At 40.2% G+C, this 15,100-nt stretch overlaps 1 protein-coding gene across 2 annotated transcripts in view; it reads left to right on the top strand.

Annotated features, from left to right (window-relative positions):
• camkvl (CaM kinase-like vesicle-associated, like) overlaps window positions 1–14,382 on the top strand; it is a 32,734-nt gene extending 18,352 nt beyond the window's left edge. The window contains exons 1-11 of one of the 2 annotated variants that reach the window (XM_063909445.1): window positions 5,242–5,286; window positions 5,492–5,598; window positions 6,743–6,874; window positions 7,202–7,276; window positions 8,076–8,214; window positions 9,038–9,158; window positions 9,626–9,701; window positions 9,872–10,008; window positions 10,213–10,291; window positions 10,393–10,480; window positions 12,054–14,382. In XM_063909445.1, the coding sequence (XP_063765515.1) occupies window positions 5,504–5,598; window positions 6,743–6,874; window positions 7,202–7,276; window positions 8,076–8,214; window positions 9,038–9,158; window positions 9,626–9,701; window positions 9,872–10,008; window positions 10,213–10,291; window positions 10,393–10,480; window positions 12,054–13,550 (2,439 nt within the window). In that variant the 5' untranslated portion in view covers window positions 5,242–5,286; window positions 5,492–5,503 and the 3' untranslated portion in view covers window positions 13,551–14,382. Of the gene's footprint in view, window positions 1–5,241; window positions 5,287–5,491; window positions 5,599–6,742; window positions 6,875–7,201; window positions 7,277–8,075; window positions 8,215–9,037; window positions 9,159–9,625; window positions 9,702–9,871; window positions 10,009–10,212; window positions 10,292–10,392; window positions 10,481–12,053 lie in introns of those variants that run through there. The other variant, XM_063909372.1, reaches the window with a different exon arrangement.
• The last annotated feature ends 718 nt before the right edge of the window (window positions 14,383–15,100 follow it).

Raw genomic sequence — 15,100 nt, forward strand, 5'->3', positions numbered from 1 at the left:
CATCCTGATCAGGCCTGGGACCAACCTCGGGCGGCTGCATGCCCCACTCAATATCCAACACACTTGTAAACTCAGGCAATGAGCTTGGAAGGAATGATGAACAGTTTAATAACATCATATCTTAACGGAAATGCATTTTAAAGGCCAAAATTATATTAATGACAATATCTTGTTAGCTAGGGTTCTAGAATATTTATTGTGTAATTATCTCTTAATTACACCCAGTGCAATTCTTAAACAAGGTTGTGAATCTTATTAGAAATTCCTCTAGGGAATTTAAACCGTGAGCACTATACAGATGCTGGGTAAAAAGTCAATTTTGGCCATGTTTTCTTTCTGGGTTAAGTCAAGTAAATCATGGACGGTATTGATTGATCAATATGGAACAAGCTGCAACTGTCATGTCTTATTATGCACAGATAAAGACACACAAGAAACACACAAATGTTTTCCAAAGCAGAAACCAAATATGTGGTAATCATCATTGCAAATCATATTAAAACCTGAATGTAATGGTGGGCTTAATTACCCCTATGAGGGCTTTTTTGGAAACAGAAAATCCCCTTCATTAAACTGCCAGTGTTGTACACGTGTGAGTGCCTATTAAATATATTTATTTCATCTTCTTGCTCAAACAGACACACCGAGGGGCTAGTGGAGTAGGATTAGTGGTTGTAAGGTGTGCGAATGCCAGACAGGTCCACAATCTTCCTCTCTGTGATTCCCATTAGTGTAACAGTAAGAACATCAGGGGTTGGCACATCAGTCATAACCCCTGATATTCTTATCCGCCACCTCAGTGAGGAATTGCCATGATTAAACCTTTCTCATCTGAGCTCTACTAAAACAGGAATGGGTGTCGGCAAAAAATGAGATTAAAAACCACGTAAAGACATTGAAAAGAAGAAAAAAGAAAGGCAGGAAGAAACAAAGAAAGCAGGTAAAAACAAAGAGGCTTTTGAGTGAAATAACCCAGCTGTCTGCTTTTAAAGAATGAACGTGTTATTTTTGTAGTTTACACACCTGTGTCCGTGCTCCTGCTGTTTAGGTGGAGTGACATGTCAAACACTAATGAGACACATATATTTTCAGTATGCTTCTCTGACACATAAGGACAGACGTATAGTGACATGCACTGAGCTTCATCATGTGTGTCCAACATACACGTTAGGATGTGCATGTGTGGTGTAAATCCATGTACATGCATGTGGAGGTGCTAGTATTTGTCTGTGTGTGTGTGTGTGTGTGTGTGTGTGGTAAAATGTGTGTGCTTGTGTGCCTGTTATCTCTTGTTTACATAGGTGTTAGTAACATGAGGTCAGCAACAGACCCTCTGCTACTCTAACTATTCTCCTGAGGCAAACATTGACATGCTTGTTATATATATTTTATGAACACTCTCACACACAGCCTGTTGTTCATCAGACTGTAGATCTATGTCACCTCCCAACAAAGCTGATACGGCATCACTTAATCGCGTTGTGCAGATATCAGGATTTGTATGGTGGTGATACTGATAATGCTTGTGTTGTTGATTTACAAGTATTTCTGGATATCTGCATGACACTGAGTGACAAGGACACACCTCAGGACTGATAACACTGAAAGACTCAGAAAGCAGCTGTTCACAGTAGTTGCTGTAATATTTACTAAACATGTATTTTAAATTATTCTCAGCTTACTGTAAAGGAGGCACATTACAAGCCAAACTACAAATTGCGACTTGTCACACAGTACATAGCGCCTCTGTAATAGACTGATTCTTCTTCTCTCATTCCTATTTCCCCCTGCAGTTGGACTAAGCACAAGCTTAATAGGAAAGAGAAGAGTGCCATTAAATAGCAGATTTTCTTAGAATAACCTTGACACTGAGAACCTCTGAAACACTTCCCCTCTGAGCTGATAAAAAGAGATTCTATTCCTTTTGATTCATTTTTTTAGCCTTGCTGGAGCCTAAACACAACACTTGTGAACAAGCACACAGACACACTCATGTGCAGAGCCTTGCACAAGCAATTTGAGGCTGAAGATAACGTGTGATATCTTGGTGTGCCTTCACACCTAAGCCTGTGTGTTAATGGCAGTGCTTTTCAAAGGTATGAGAGAATTGTAAAACAAACCATGAAACTGTCAACAATTGCATGGTTTAATTAAGAATATTTATACATTCTTGGATGATCAAGTTGAGTATTTTGACAAATCACTACAAATGGCACATTTACTGTTTGGAGATCATTCATCATTTCAGAAAAATAATAAAACTAGTTACAATACCTGAACAGCTAGTGAGAGTGAAACAACTAAACAAACGTGACACTGGATGTTCCCTCAATTTCGCAAGCCATGTATGTGCAGATAATGTTGTATTTATAACTACAGAAATTATTAAATGGTATTTGCAAACTTTAATAATTACTGCAGTGAAATGTCACAGCTCAGTTTTAGTAATTCAAATCAGCCCCTGCTGCTGAGAGATCAGTGGTCTCTGAGTATGGTGGTAATGTTGAATTGTATTTCAATGCTTTCATTTGATCTCTGATATTGTGCTACCTTCACCTAGCAGCTATTTAGAAAGTGTGCATATTTGTTTTGTGGAGAGGTTTCCCATTCAGCATACTTTCAAATGCTTTCTGACTTTGGGGACAGCCCTTATACCCTCATAAAAATGGGTCACACACCACATTATCAAACATAGCCTGTTGGCACATACTTACATGCACCCACCTGCGCATACAGACAGATTCACCTGTGCAAACGTTCACACTCACATAGTTGTGAAGCTGTGAGGTTGAGAGGCACTCTCTATCTGCCTCTGCACTTTTACACTTTGTTCTCATGTACAGTCTTTTCTCTATCCTTTACACTTAGTCACAGTATTTTCTCCTTGCCTTTCTGTTGCTATCATTTATTTCTTCGTCTCTAGTCTTCTTCTCTCTTACCTTCTCATCTCCTTTCTTCTCATATTTTCCCATATTCCCTCCTACTCTGCGTTTACTTCAAGGTTCAAACTGACTCAGTATTCTGCAAGTATGGTGTTTTTAAGGCTTTTAGGGGCAAGAAACAATCACCATGGAGTGGCACAAAAGAAGAAGGAAAGTCATATCAAAAGAAAAGGCTAGATTTTCACATCTAAACCACAAACAGCTAGCCCATAATATTTTATGGACACAGCTACCCTTCAAGCCTTTAGGGAATTAATATTGCAAAGGTACAACCATCCTTTTACGTTTCTACTAAGGTTAGACCCATTCTGACCCCAGTGAATTTTTTTTCAAGAAAGTTGATTCCAGGGTACGGACTTAAAATATGCAATCAAATATTTTTGCTGTATTTCCTAATACCTTCAGCAAAGCCCAAACATTGTTTCCAGGTCACTGCTTGTGCTTTAAACATCAACTGTTGCCTCTGCTGAGCTTTTTTAGTCGTGGAGCTTTTGGATTTTGATGATGCTCTAACAAAATCAGAGAATTTATCTAAAGTAAGAGAGAATATTGTGGCCAATAGGGATGTTTATTTTAGAACAGGCAAAAGATGAAAAGCTGTGTAGAACCACAGTGCAATAAAGTTAGCAAAGTGATTGGCAAGCTCTTACTATATTTCAATGGGGACATGCTGTTCCTACAGAGATGGAGACGCTCCATTCACATGAAGCCAGCATCACCTTCACCACCCTGGCCATGGCCATGGGAATGTTGTTGCGCTTACATAATCTTCTGGCGCAACTAGGCTTTTTCCATCCACCGCTAAATTCCCGTCATTCTCACTGGAGCATTACGCTCACACAAGGATGCACATATGGACACACATGAACACACACACAAAGACACACACCCTTCTGCTCAAACTCATATCTGCACATGTGACATATCCACATCAACCTTTGCTCTTTGCTCAGACACACACACTCATGCATCTACACACATATACACAAACAGAGTATACCAGTGCTCTGGATTAGGGGTACAGATTAGAGATTACGGCCAGCAGTGGGATTACACAGTACTCTCCAGCCCCGCCTCCACCATAGATCACAGGCACCTCTGCCCCTATCATCTTCTATGGTGATGCTTTATACACTCAAAGATGAAAGAGAAAATGAGGATTTTACATCTATGATATTCGCTCCTTATTCATAAATTATCACCCGCGAAAATGTCATTACCTTTGAGAATCTCTATTGTCTCCTGCTACTTAGCCCTCACATCACAATCACAATTTTTTCATTGCCTTTCTTTCTCCATTTCTTTCCCCCGCATTCACACAAACAACACAAACCTGAAGTCCTCTTCTAGCTGTCTCTAGCATCACTCACATTAAACACAGCTCCTGTCACATATATCCTGAAAAAGTCAATTCCATAAAGTTGTCTTGAAATTGTCCCAAGCCACGAAAAGACATGAAAAAACCATTTCCATTAATGGAAAGTCAAAAGAAACATTAGAGCATAATTATGGGAATTGGTTTTGTCAGGTATCTAGGGGAGCAGGAAGACCTTGAATATAGATGGCTGAAGCGTCCAGGGAATCTGTCTCTTAGTAGATGGAGTGTTAAAGGATGTGGGTGAGGATTGCCTGAGGACTGTGGTGAAATGGTATATCGATTGCTGATTCACTATCTAGATCCTTGATTTGCTACCTGGGCGTTTGGGACCTCCTATGGGGGTCAGAAGCTATTTTAGGATGGACATGATAAAAGAGATGTGTTGGAAAAGTACATACTGTATGTATAGGTTATAAATACTCTACGTGGTCATTGGAATGTATGCTGTTTTTTTTGCAATTGCAATCTTTCAGGCTTAATGCTAACAGTGAGAGTTATAGTAAGGTTAAAAGAGGAACTCAGAGTAATTCACTGCAAGTTTAAAAGGTCATGAACTACTGATCTAGCTCAAAAGAGAAATGCAAACATACACCCACACACACACACACACACACACACACACACACACACACACACAGACGACAAACAAAAATCTAATTTTTCTGTCATTAAAAGCCAGCGCTGTCAATTTTACTCAGGGCAACATTGATTGCAAAGGCAGCCAGCTGCTGTAGGGACACAGGGACACTGCCCTTTATAAATAAAGTTTAACTTGAACTTGACAGACGTTGCATAGAATCTGCAGACTTTAGCAGAGTAGAGAGAAGCTTAGTGGGTAGCTTAGTATCTGTTGACAAGGCTGGCACGCAACCAGGCTGCCAGAAGCGCTCGTATCCAGATTCGTTGAGAAATGGACTTGGCTGTATCTGTGGTTTTCCAATATACTGTATATTCTCATGGCTAATAGTAAGGATACTCCCTTGGTGCCTCTGACAGCAACCACTGGAGGCTTTCATAATGTTTCATCAGTACCTCTTTTCCTCTTTAACATTCTTGTCTATGCTGCTTTATGCATTCCCTTTATCCGTCTGTTACCTAAAGGTGTAACCAAATAATTCATGCTTAACTTACCCCTTTATAGTGCAATGATTGAAATGTCTTTTTTTTTTAGGTGAATGCCGTCATGCCATTTGGGTGCCTTGCCCTGCGAGATGGGCGGAATTACAATAGCCTGTCTGATGTCACGGACAAATATGAGATTGGACAGGTCCTTCGAGCGTGAGTACCATATGACTCTATGCATGGCCTTTCACCCCATCTCTCCCATGTAGAATTCATGGACACCCTCCGGTATTCCCAAATGGTCCTGATTCCCTTCATGAATTATTTCAAATTGGACAATTTTCCCTGCAGATTTGGTTTGGCATATCAAACGTTTTCACTGACGAAATGATGGAAGGTAAAAGCATGAGGCTAGTGTTTAACACATTTATTAACATTTTTGCGAACCAATTGTCCATATATTTTTTGATCATGGCAGATCGTGAAATACTCTATTGGAAGTCTGTCATTTATTATGTTTTAATATTCGGTGTCATGCCTTAATCTTATAGACATATTTTCAAAGCGCTATGAAAGCATTGCTGCTTGACTGACGGAATATTGAAAGTGTACTTCCTTATGAACCCCTTATTAAAGGCACACACACAAACACACACACACACACACACACACACACACACACACACACACACACACACACACACACACACACACACACACACACACACACACACACACACACACACACACACACACAAACACACACCAATCAGTGTAAGAGGCCATATGGCAACATCAGCATCTGGCCTCTGAGATTTCTGCTCATCTTTTATATAACACACACAGACAGACAGACACATACACATATGCACAATAACTTACAATTAAGTTCACACATTTGCTGTAAAAATAATGTTTACTTGAAATTTCTTGAATGTTAAGGACTATTCATAAATAATCTGCATTAAAAGAAAGAGGGAAAGAAAGTGCACCGTTGAATCCTCTCTGACTTCACTAGATGTATTAGGCATAAAACATTAAATGTGTAATGTTGTAGATAAGTTTTGCATGGCACAGCTTCACAAAATCCATTTGGCTGAAGCACTTTATGCCCCAAAGGCTCAAAACAGACGATGCCCAGCACAGAACAGCGATAGACCCATTTAAGATTTGTTATTCATGACCTTTTTTTTCTAGTCAATGACTCTCTCCACCCAATTAAATGGTACCAAATCATGTACTTTCAAACGTGTACTTTGTCTCCCTATTATGCTGTGTCTCTCTTCGGCAATATTCCAAGATATGATCCATTTTACCTTTCTCTGACTATCCGTCTTTCTATTTTTTTCTTCTTGTGTAGGAAGGAGTTCTGCGAGCTGTGCCTGGCTAAAGACAGACAGACAGACAAGGTGTTTGTCTGCAAGAAATTCCTCAAGAAAGACGGAAGGAAAGTCCGCAAAGCTGCCAAGAACGAAATCATGATCCTGAAATTGTACGCAGTTGGTCTGTGGACAGATGGATGTATGATGGAGAGAGTCAGTGAGAGAGAGAGAGATTGAAAGCCTGATTTGTTATTTGAAATTTCTGTTCATAATTCCAGTCACACAATCCCTGCAATAACAATTGTTAATAATGTGAGCCCAGGTGTTTGTGACTTCTTTAGCACGGTTTTTGAAGTATCTGTCCATTTAAAAAGATGTCTGCTTTCATGTTGTTTGTATATAGGGCTATTTAAAAGCAAGAGAATGTTTAACATCCTACAAATGCATGTGTGACGCTTCTTGTTGTATGGTCTCTTACTCCTTTCTGCTTTTTCCAGGGTCAACCATCCAAACATCCTTCAGTTGATAGACACATTCGAGACCCGCAAAGAATACTTCATCATCCAGGAACTGTGAGTGTTTCTTTTACTGTTTCACTATATAACTTTTTGTATAACCATTTCCCGACAAAGTGTACTTAAGTGTGCATGTCTTAATTGTGTATCCATCAGCTAGAGGGTAGGGGTCAAGTCTTTCCTTTTATTACTGTGTGCTCTGTTGCTCCCCTCAGCAACAGAGGATGGTGTTAGATTTATGAAGTATTTGCTCTTAGTAACACTCAACATTATTCATTACTCCTGAAGCCCTGCTTGGCAATAACAGGGTCTCTACAGAGAGCCTTGGATCGATCCGCGTCACTTGTGACTAGTGCATTTTTTTACATTTGCAACTTTATTTGAAAGCAATAACATTAAATGGCGCTGAGTGGACAATTATTTCCCTTCTGTTGTTGTGATAAAGCAAGACAGACTCTCGAAGTGATAGCAGTAATTTCTGTGTTCAGCAGTCTGTTTATGAGCCGGTGTCTGTTCATTTTACAAGCTTGCTCAGCCAATAGCCCTCCTGCTGAGGGCGATACGTGATGATCACACCCATCATTTATACACACTCTGAAGTTAACCAAGTCTTTTAGAGAAATGACCAAGGCTCTAATTTTTAATTGCTCAGCAGCGCTCGCTTTTGGCCAATAGAAACATATTGCCTTACTAATGAACAAATAAACAAGAGCACAGGGCTTTTGATAACTGTGTTACTGAACGCTTAAAGTGAATTATTTTGTCGCAACATGTGGTGAACAGTCACACCAACTTGCACTTCATTTTTTTGTCGATATGTGTTCTGATATGGGCATGTGTTTTTAACTGCGCACAGTGCCACAGGGGGAGATGTATTTGACTGGATTCTTGACCAAGGGAATTACACAGAGAGAGACGCATCCAATGTCATCAGACAGGTCCTCGAGGCTGTGGCATACTTACATTCTCTCAACATAGTGCACAGGAACCTGAAGGTACTTTCTTTAACAAAAGACTTGTTTGAGTGTAAGGCACCTATTCGCCATTACACTGAAGAAGGCATTTTTCAGTGTATCTCTTCAGAGAAACATGAAAGCATTGCAATGCCATCTCAGTTAATGACTCAACATTTGATACCCTTTTAGCAAGGAACTAAACACTGTCTTTATGGCTTAATGCAACCTCTAGTGATACATACATACAGACAGATTCATGTCTTTAGCCACCATTATCAACCCATTAGGATGAAATTACATCATGTATCGGCCTTCAGACTCCCCCCACTGGCAGAAGCTGGAATGTTTTTCAGGTTTATTTTGTACATACTGTACATTACACCGTTTACATAAGTCTGCACTCATTTATCTTCAGAACCCAAGAATGTAATAAAAATACAATTTTCAGATTAGTGCAAGTTATTTTTTTCAGACATATTACAGGATCACCACCGATGATCCATTACTTTTCACTAGTACAACAGAGACTTTTAGTCATCTTGATTTGAACATGCTAGGCATGTAAAATCAAAACTTCAACTTTAACATAATAAGTCCCATAGAGACATTTATTTTCAGCGACTTTAACACAAACAAACATAGATTTTAACATAAAAGATGATCAAATACATAAAACATATGGTAAAAATATAAAACATATTCTAAAATCTCCGACACAAGCTATTATAAAACAATATACCATCATTACAGAGTTTCTTTACAGACGGCAAACAGTTGCTATAAGTACTGAACCTGTTTTATAGTTTGTAAGGCTGTCTGTAATTGTATGACAATACTAAATAATGTTCCTCATGTTGTTTAGCTGGAAAACCTGATGTATTACACAGAAAACAACCACAACAAAGTAGTTCTGCGGGATTTCTACCTGTCCAGGTTTGAGAATGGACCGATCACAGAGCCTTGTGGGACACCAGAATATCTGGGTAAGAGACTCACCGACTTTTGTGGTTTTCTTTTTATATATAACTTTGCTTTTTTGTGTTTCTCTGAGTGTCATGTCGCATACTTCCTTGCTAACATACTTGACCATTTTCATGTCCTGATGTCTTTTGTGAATAACAGTCTTGGGATCCAGTTTAAGTACATATCTCTCTCTCCCAAGTTTATGTGAGGGCATTACACAACTGTGCTTTGGCTTTGTTCTCTCCAGAGAAAGTTAAGGATAGTTATTCATAATGCTGAGCTAAGTAATTAGACAAATAAATAAAGAAAATGGAAAAGAGGCCCGGGTGGTGTGCAGTTATGAATGCCGTCTGAAGGTTCATAAATGAAAATCCAGCCATTTGAATCTCTTTTCACTCTCTCTCTCTCTCTCTCTCTCTCTCTCTCTCTCTCTCTCTCTCTCTCTCTCTCTCTATTTACATCTGCTTTTCTCTTTGCTGTTTCTCAGCTCCTGAAGTGGTGGCTCGTCACCGATATGGTCGTCCTGTGGACTGCTGGGCTGTGGGTGTAATTATGTTCATACTGTGAGTCTCCATCAAAGCTATGATTCAACAAAAAGCCTGATTAACACTGAGTTTCAAATACTTTTCATCACAAAAATGGCTTTGTTGTTTGAAATGGACATTTCAGGAGTTATCTGCATGGAAATAACTTTTTTTCCTCTGTCTCTTTATGTATGTTATCCTTTTTGCAGATTATCAGGTAACCCCCCTTTTTATGATGAGACGGAGGAAGAGAACACAGATCTACACAATCGCATCATCTTCTGTCGCATTGTTGCTGGTGAATTTGAGTTTGATTCTCCGTACTGGGATGACATATCACCTGCAGGTACATAACTCTACCACATGATGGCAATACATAACCAATTGAATTTTTAAAGGCATTTGGAATAAACAATTGATTCTTCCATCAGTAGTCTAAATTACATTTGTTATTGTATGCCTCAAATTATTCCAATAATTGATTTTTGATTGTCTCCTAACTTCTTAGTCGAAGCCTTTAAACTTACTTTTTGTTTTCTTTCTCTCTCAGCTAAGGAGCTTGTCTGTCGACTCATGGAGGTTGACCAGATGCTGAGAATCACAGCGCAGGATGCACTTTGGCATGAATGGTAATTGTTTGCACATAATCACAGAGCACACATATTTTGGCACATGTCTACAGGGTTAGTATTCACTTGTAAGCTGTTTTGTTTTTTTTCACCTATGACAGGATTGCGGGGAATGGTGCATCAGAGAAGAATCTAAAGGATGGCGTGTGTGCCCAGTTTGAGAAGAACTTTGCGAAGGCCAAATGGCGGGTATGAATTCACTCTCACTCTCTTTCTATAACAGTAAATAACATTAGTGATAACATAGGTAAGAAAGCAGCAGAGGAAAAGGAGGGGGGAAAACACGATTAAGGCTAGGGCAAAAAAATAAAGATGACTAGTGTGAGGCACCAATGATTATGATAATATTGGTCTATTTGTTACGTTGATGTCATGAGGTACTTTTAGCTCTGCATTCAACTCTGCAGAGGTATGTCTTAATTTTGCAAATTATATAGTGGTGGTCATAAGAGGACATGGGGGTAGTAAATGCTGAGGACCAAGAAGAAAGAAGTCAAGATGGCAGCGCTGACCTAATAGCATAAGTAACAGTTATAACCCTCTTCTCTCTTTCCCCATGTGGTTCCCAGGAGTTGAAGGTATTGTTGTTCATTATGAGGGAGAATGGAAGGACAGAGCATGGGCAGAAACTCACCTTCAGTCTGGCATGATTTAATAACAAAACATCTTTATGACGACTGGACATCCTTTTTATTAAAAAAGAGGTTTTCACGGTTATTTATAATAATCAAATCAGGAAACACCTTCTGTTAAACCTCAGTCAGCCTTGAGATGTATTGAACATGTTTGGCTGGTGAAAGTCTTCTCAGATGCTCTGTTCCTGCCCACTGTCACTCATGTCCTGTCCCAGAAGAGATCCATCCACTCTGTCCCACTTTTCTTCATTGGATTTAGACCAGGATGTTCAAAGTGGCTCGCTCTACTCCTTTCTTACTCCTCATCTGCACTAGTATATGAAACCAGATTGATAAAAATAAGATAACGTTCCACAATAGGGAAAGGGGTTTGCTCATTGTTTGTATTATTTGTTTGTGTAGATAAGGAGAGGGAGAAATAGAAAGGATATAAGGGATGTAGGCCACTGTGGACTGTTGAACTGCAGTGATTTGATCTTTAAGGCCCTCTGTCATTCCTCCTACGTGAATCCTGGCTCATTGACCCATACTGTACCTCAGTGTTACATTCAAGTCATACTTGAAGCTGTACAAAAGCTTCTCAGTCAAACCATATTGTATTCAGTGATATGTCTGTCCAAATGGCTTTTCACTTCCAGTGAATCGATTCCCTGGTTTAAAAACAACTTCTAAGCTTACACATTTTCTTTAACTCCTTAAGTGTTTGTAAGTCATAATAAGTTAGATGGGTGTAACAGTGACTGAGATGTACACCCATCTGTTCACTTACCTTTTCCAGACAACAAGCAGTCAAGGTGTGGCTTGGAGTGAGTGAGTCTTGAGATTGATTTAAACCAGGGTACAAATGTATCATAGCCTCCTGGAAGTAAACAGATGGCACCAATCTTACTGTCACATCTCACGCTTATTATGATGGTAATGAATCATGTTACCGTGACAGGCTTTTTGTCAAATATTTGTCTTCCAATCTTATGTTATTTGCATTGCCATAACCAAATATAGGATCAATGCTTTTCTTTTATTTAACCAATATGGGTGTTAATGAAAAAAAGCAATATACTATAAATCTAATGCCTTTAACACCTATATCCTCCTCTCCTTTTTCTTTTCATCTGTCTGTGTTGCAGAAAGCGATCCGTGTCACCACCTTCATGCAACGATTGAAGAATTCAGAGGCACTGAATGACAGTTCAGCCGAGCCTCAGGGCACAGAGGAGGCAGGAGATAGTGAGAGAGTGTTGTCCCAGGGGACAAGTGATGAAGGAGACAAAGGGACAAGTGATGAAGGAGTGACATCAAGTAGTGTGTCTTTAGAAGTTACTGTTGAAAATACACCGGTGGGTATAGAAAAGGATGAGGGGAGGAGTACGGTCGCAGAAAAACAGGATGAGTCAAAGAAAACTATAGGCCCATCAGTAGGAACTTCCCCCTCAGATGTTCAGGAGCCTCTTTGTCAGAAAAGCCAATCAAATGCAGCCCTCAAACTCGCACAGGAGGAGCTTGACAAGGTTGGTGCAAAGAAAGCAGCAGGTGATGGAACCAGGAAGATGGCAACCAACTTGGGTCAAGTTAAAGTTGTTCCAGAATCCAAACCAACTCCCAAGACGACGCCTGACCCTTCCAAGCTGTCAGACGGGTCTTCAGGGTCTAATCTGACCAAAAAACACACGTCTGTCTCCCCTGATCCTAACAGCAAACGTAAGATGGCTGCAACGCTCCATGGCCCCACACCCAAAGCCTCTGCTGCTGGGACAGCCTCACCAGACAAGAGGCCAGGCATGCAGAAAGACCGGAAGGATGAAACTGATGGAAGTTGGTGTCAGACAGAATTACCTGAGGCAGTGGCAGAGAGGTCTGTGGCAGTCGCTCAAACAGTGGTGCCTGAAACTGGGCCTGATGCAGGACGAGGAATTAGACTAAAGGGTGATGCCAGCCCCATGAGTAGAAGGGATAGGGATGCAAGGGCAACAGACAGATACAGCGCTGAGTTCAGCATAGCGAGGCCAGGTCCTGCAACAGGACAAGGTTGTTACACAGTAGGCAGCTCTGCTAGTTTGGGCCGCCACGCCACTCCATACAACCCAGAAGTTGGAACAGTAGGAATGGGGATGGCAGGGAGCTATGGGAGTCCATACAGTTCCCTGTATATGACTGGAGGAGGGATAGGGATGTATGGGACCGGGCTACCACATGGAACAGGCGGGAGTAGCACTACAAGCGACTGGCAAATGGACAGTGTGATTGAGCAGATAGAAAAGCAAATGGCTGCCGTGCTTGAGAAGATTGAGGGAGATATGCCCTCGCTGTTGGAGCAAATCAGTGACTGCCCCGCAGAGCCACCACGAGCCAGGAGCACACATGCGTCTCCTGCCACCTCCCGCGCTCGCTCCTCACAACATACCACAACTGCTAACTCTGCAACTCCTCCGCCTCTTCCAACCTCTCCCAGGCCTGTGCTGCCATCTCTCCCTCGCCTTACTATCCCTCCTCCCTCCTATCCCCCACCCTCCCCACCCACACAATCCTCACCCAAGACCGCAGGAGAGCAAGAAGACATGGAGGGACATAGGGATGCTGCTTCTACCAACCAGTCCACCGGAGCTGGGATGGAAAGAGGGCTATAAAACCGGTGTCCATGATGCAATACACAACAGATGGTACATTGGATTTATGGTTTAAATTTCAAGGGTTTAGAAACACTGTCTCATACCCAAGTATCATCCACCAACGCAAAAAGGAAAAGTAACCATAGAATGATGTTTGGTACAGCTGTATGTTCATTTTGAGAATACTGGTCTGAGAGAAAATAAACTATGGCATTTAAATACACCCATGACTTGAGTGTAGGAGGAGTAGTAAATCTCTCTGTATGACAGCTGCAAATACAAAGATCTTAAAAGCAAATCCAGATTGTGCACATCAAAATGCTTGCAACACAACCTTGATATACTCAAATCTAAGCATTCAGCGCAGCTTGCAAATCCCAAATGTACACAAGTAAGATATTGTGGTACAATTATCAGTTTATAGTGTGAGTTATTGAGGAGGGGGAGTGATATTTATAGTAATATTTCCATTATTCCCTACAAAATGTAAATAAATACAAAGGACTTGGTTCCTGATTCCTGCTCTCATCCTATGTTGTAAACTTCCTCATAACCAAACTGACATTTACTTTTTTTAAGCAGCTCATCCTATGTCATTATATCCCATTCCTTTTTTTTTTTTTAGGTATAGCTATTAATTCAACTACTGAGGCTGCAAATTCAAAAGCTTGCAGTCTAAGAGTTGTACAGATGTTTGCCATTCCATTAGCTACTGCAGACTGAGATTTGTTTTGTTATATAGCCTAATGTATGTAAACTTCAATTGTCACTCAAAGTGTTGTGCGTTGCTCCACACCTGTTTGAGAGCTTGAGCAAAATTGAGATGCTAGTGTTCAAAGGCTTTGCAATAACACACACACACACACACACACACACACACACACACACACACACACACACACACACACACACACACACACACACACACACACACACACACACACACACACATTTCATAATTCTCAACAGTTTTGTCCATGGAGTTTGTTTTTGTTTTTCTCCAGTTTTGTCAACACATTAAATTGGTACTGTTAATTTGATAGTACTGTCTATATTTGCTCCTTTTTTATCAAGTGATTTCTGAAGTTCATTCTGCTTTTGGATCTATGTAATAGCAGGTTCTGTGCTTTTCCCCCTGAACAAGTCTTTAACTCCACTTTTCTGTTTTTGTGTAAACTGTGCACTATTTGCAAGTCTTTCAATTAAAAAAATAAACAAATAAGCTTCATATCTTTAGTTCGTTATTGATTAAAAGTTGTTTGATACAACTCTAATAATTGGTTTTAATATGAACATATGTAATATCATTATACAAATGGTATCACGTAATTTTGCGTTTTATTGCTCTAGCTGAAAGATCAGTTATCCAATGATTTCTCAGTCATGAGCAAAGCAATGCCTACAAGTCCCATCATGCCCTACGCGATTTTTGGATTAGTCTATACTCGTGAAAGCATGGGGGTGAAGGAAATATGTGTTAAAATGTAACATGCGATCAAACAATTAACTAGTGTGAAATTCAATATACTTGATCCTCTAAGTAGCGTCGACCCACATTAAAGAATACT

This window comes from Eleginops maclovinus, chromosome 1, assembly GCF_036324505.1.
Source record: "Eleginops maclovinus isolate JMC-PN-2008 ecotype Puerto Natales chromosome 1, JC_Emac_rtc_rv5, whole genome shotgun sequence".
Lineage (NCBI taxonomy): Eukaryota > Metazoa > Chordata > Actinopteri > Perciformes > Eleginopidae > Eleginops > Eleginops maclovinus.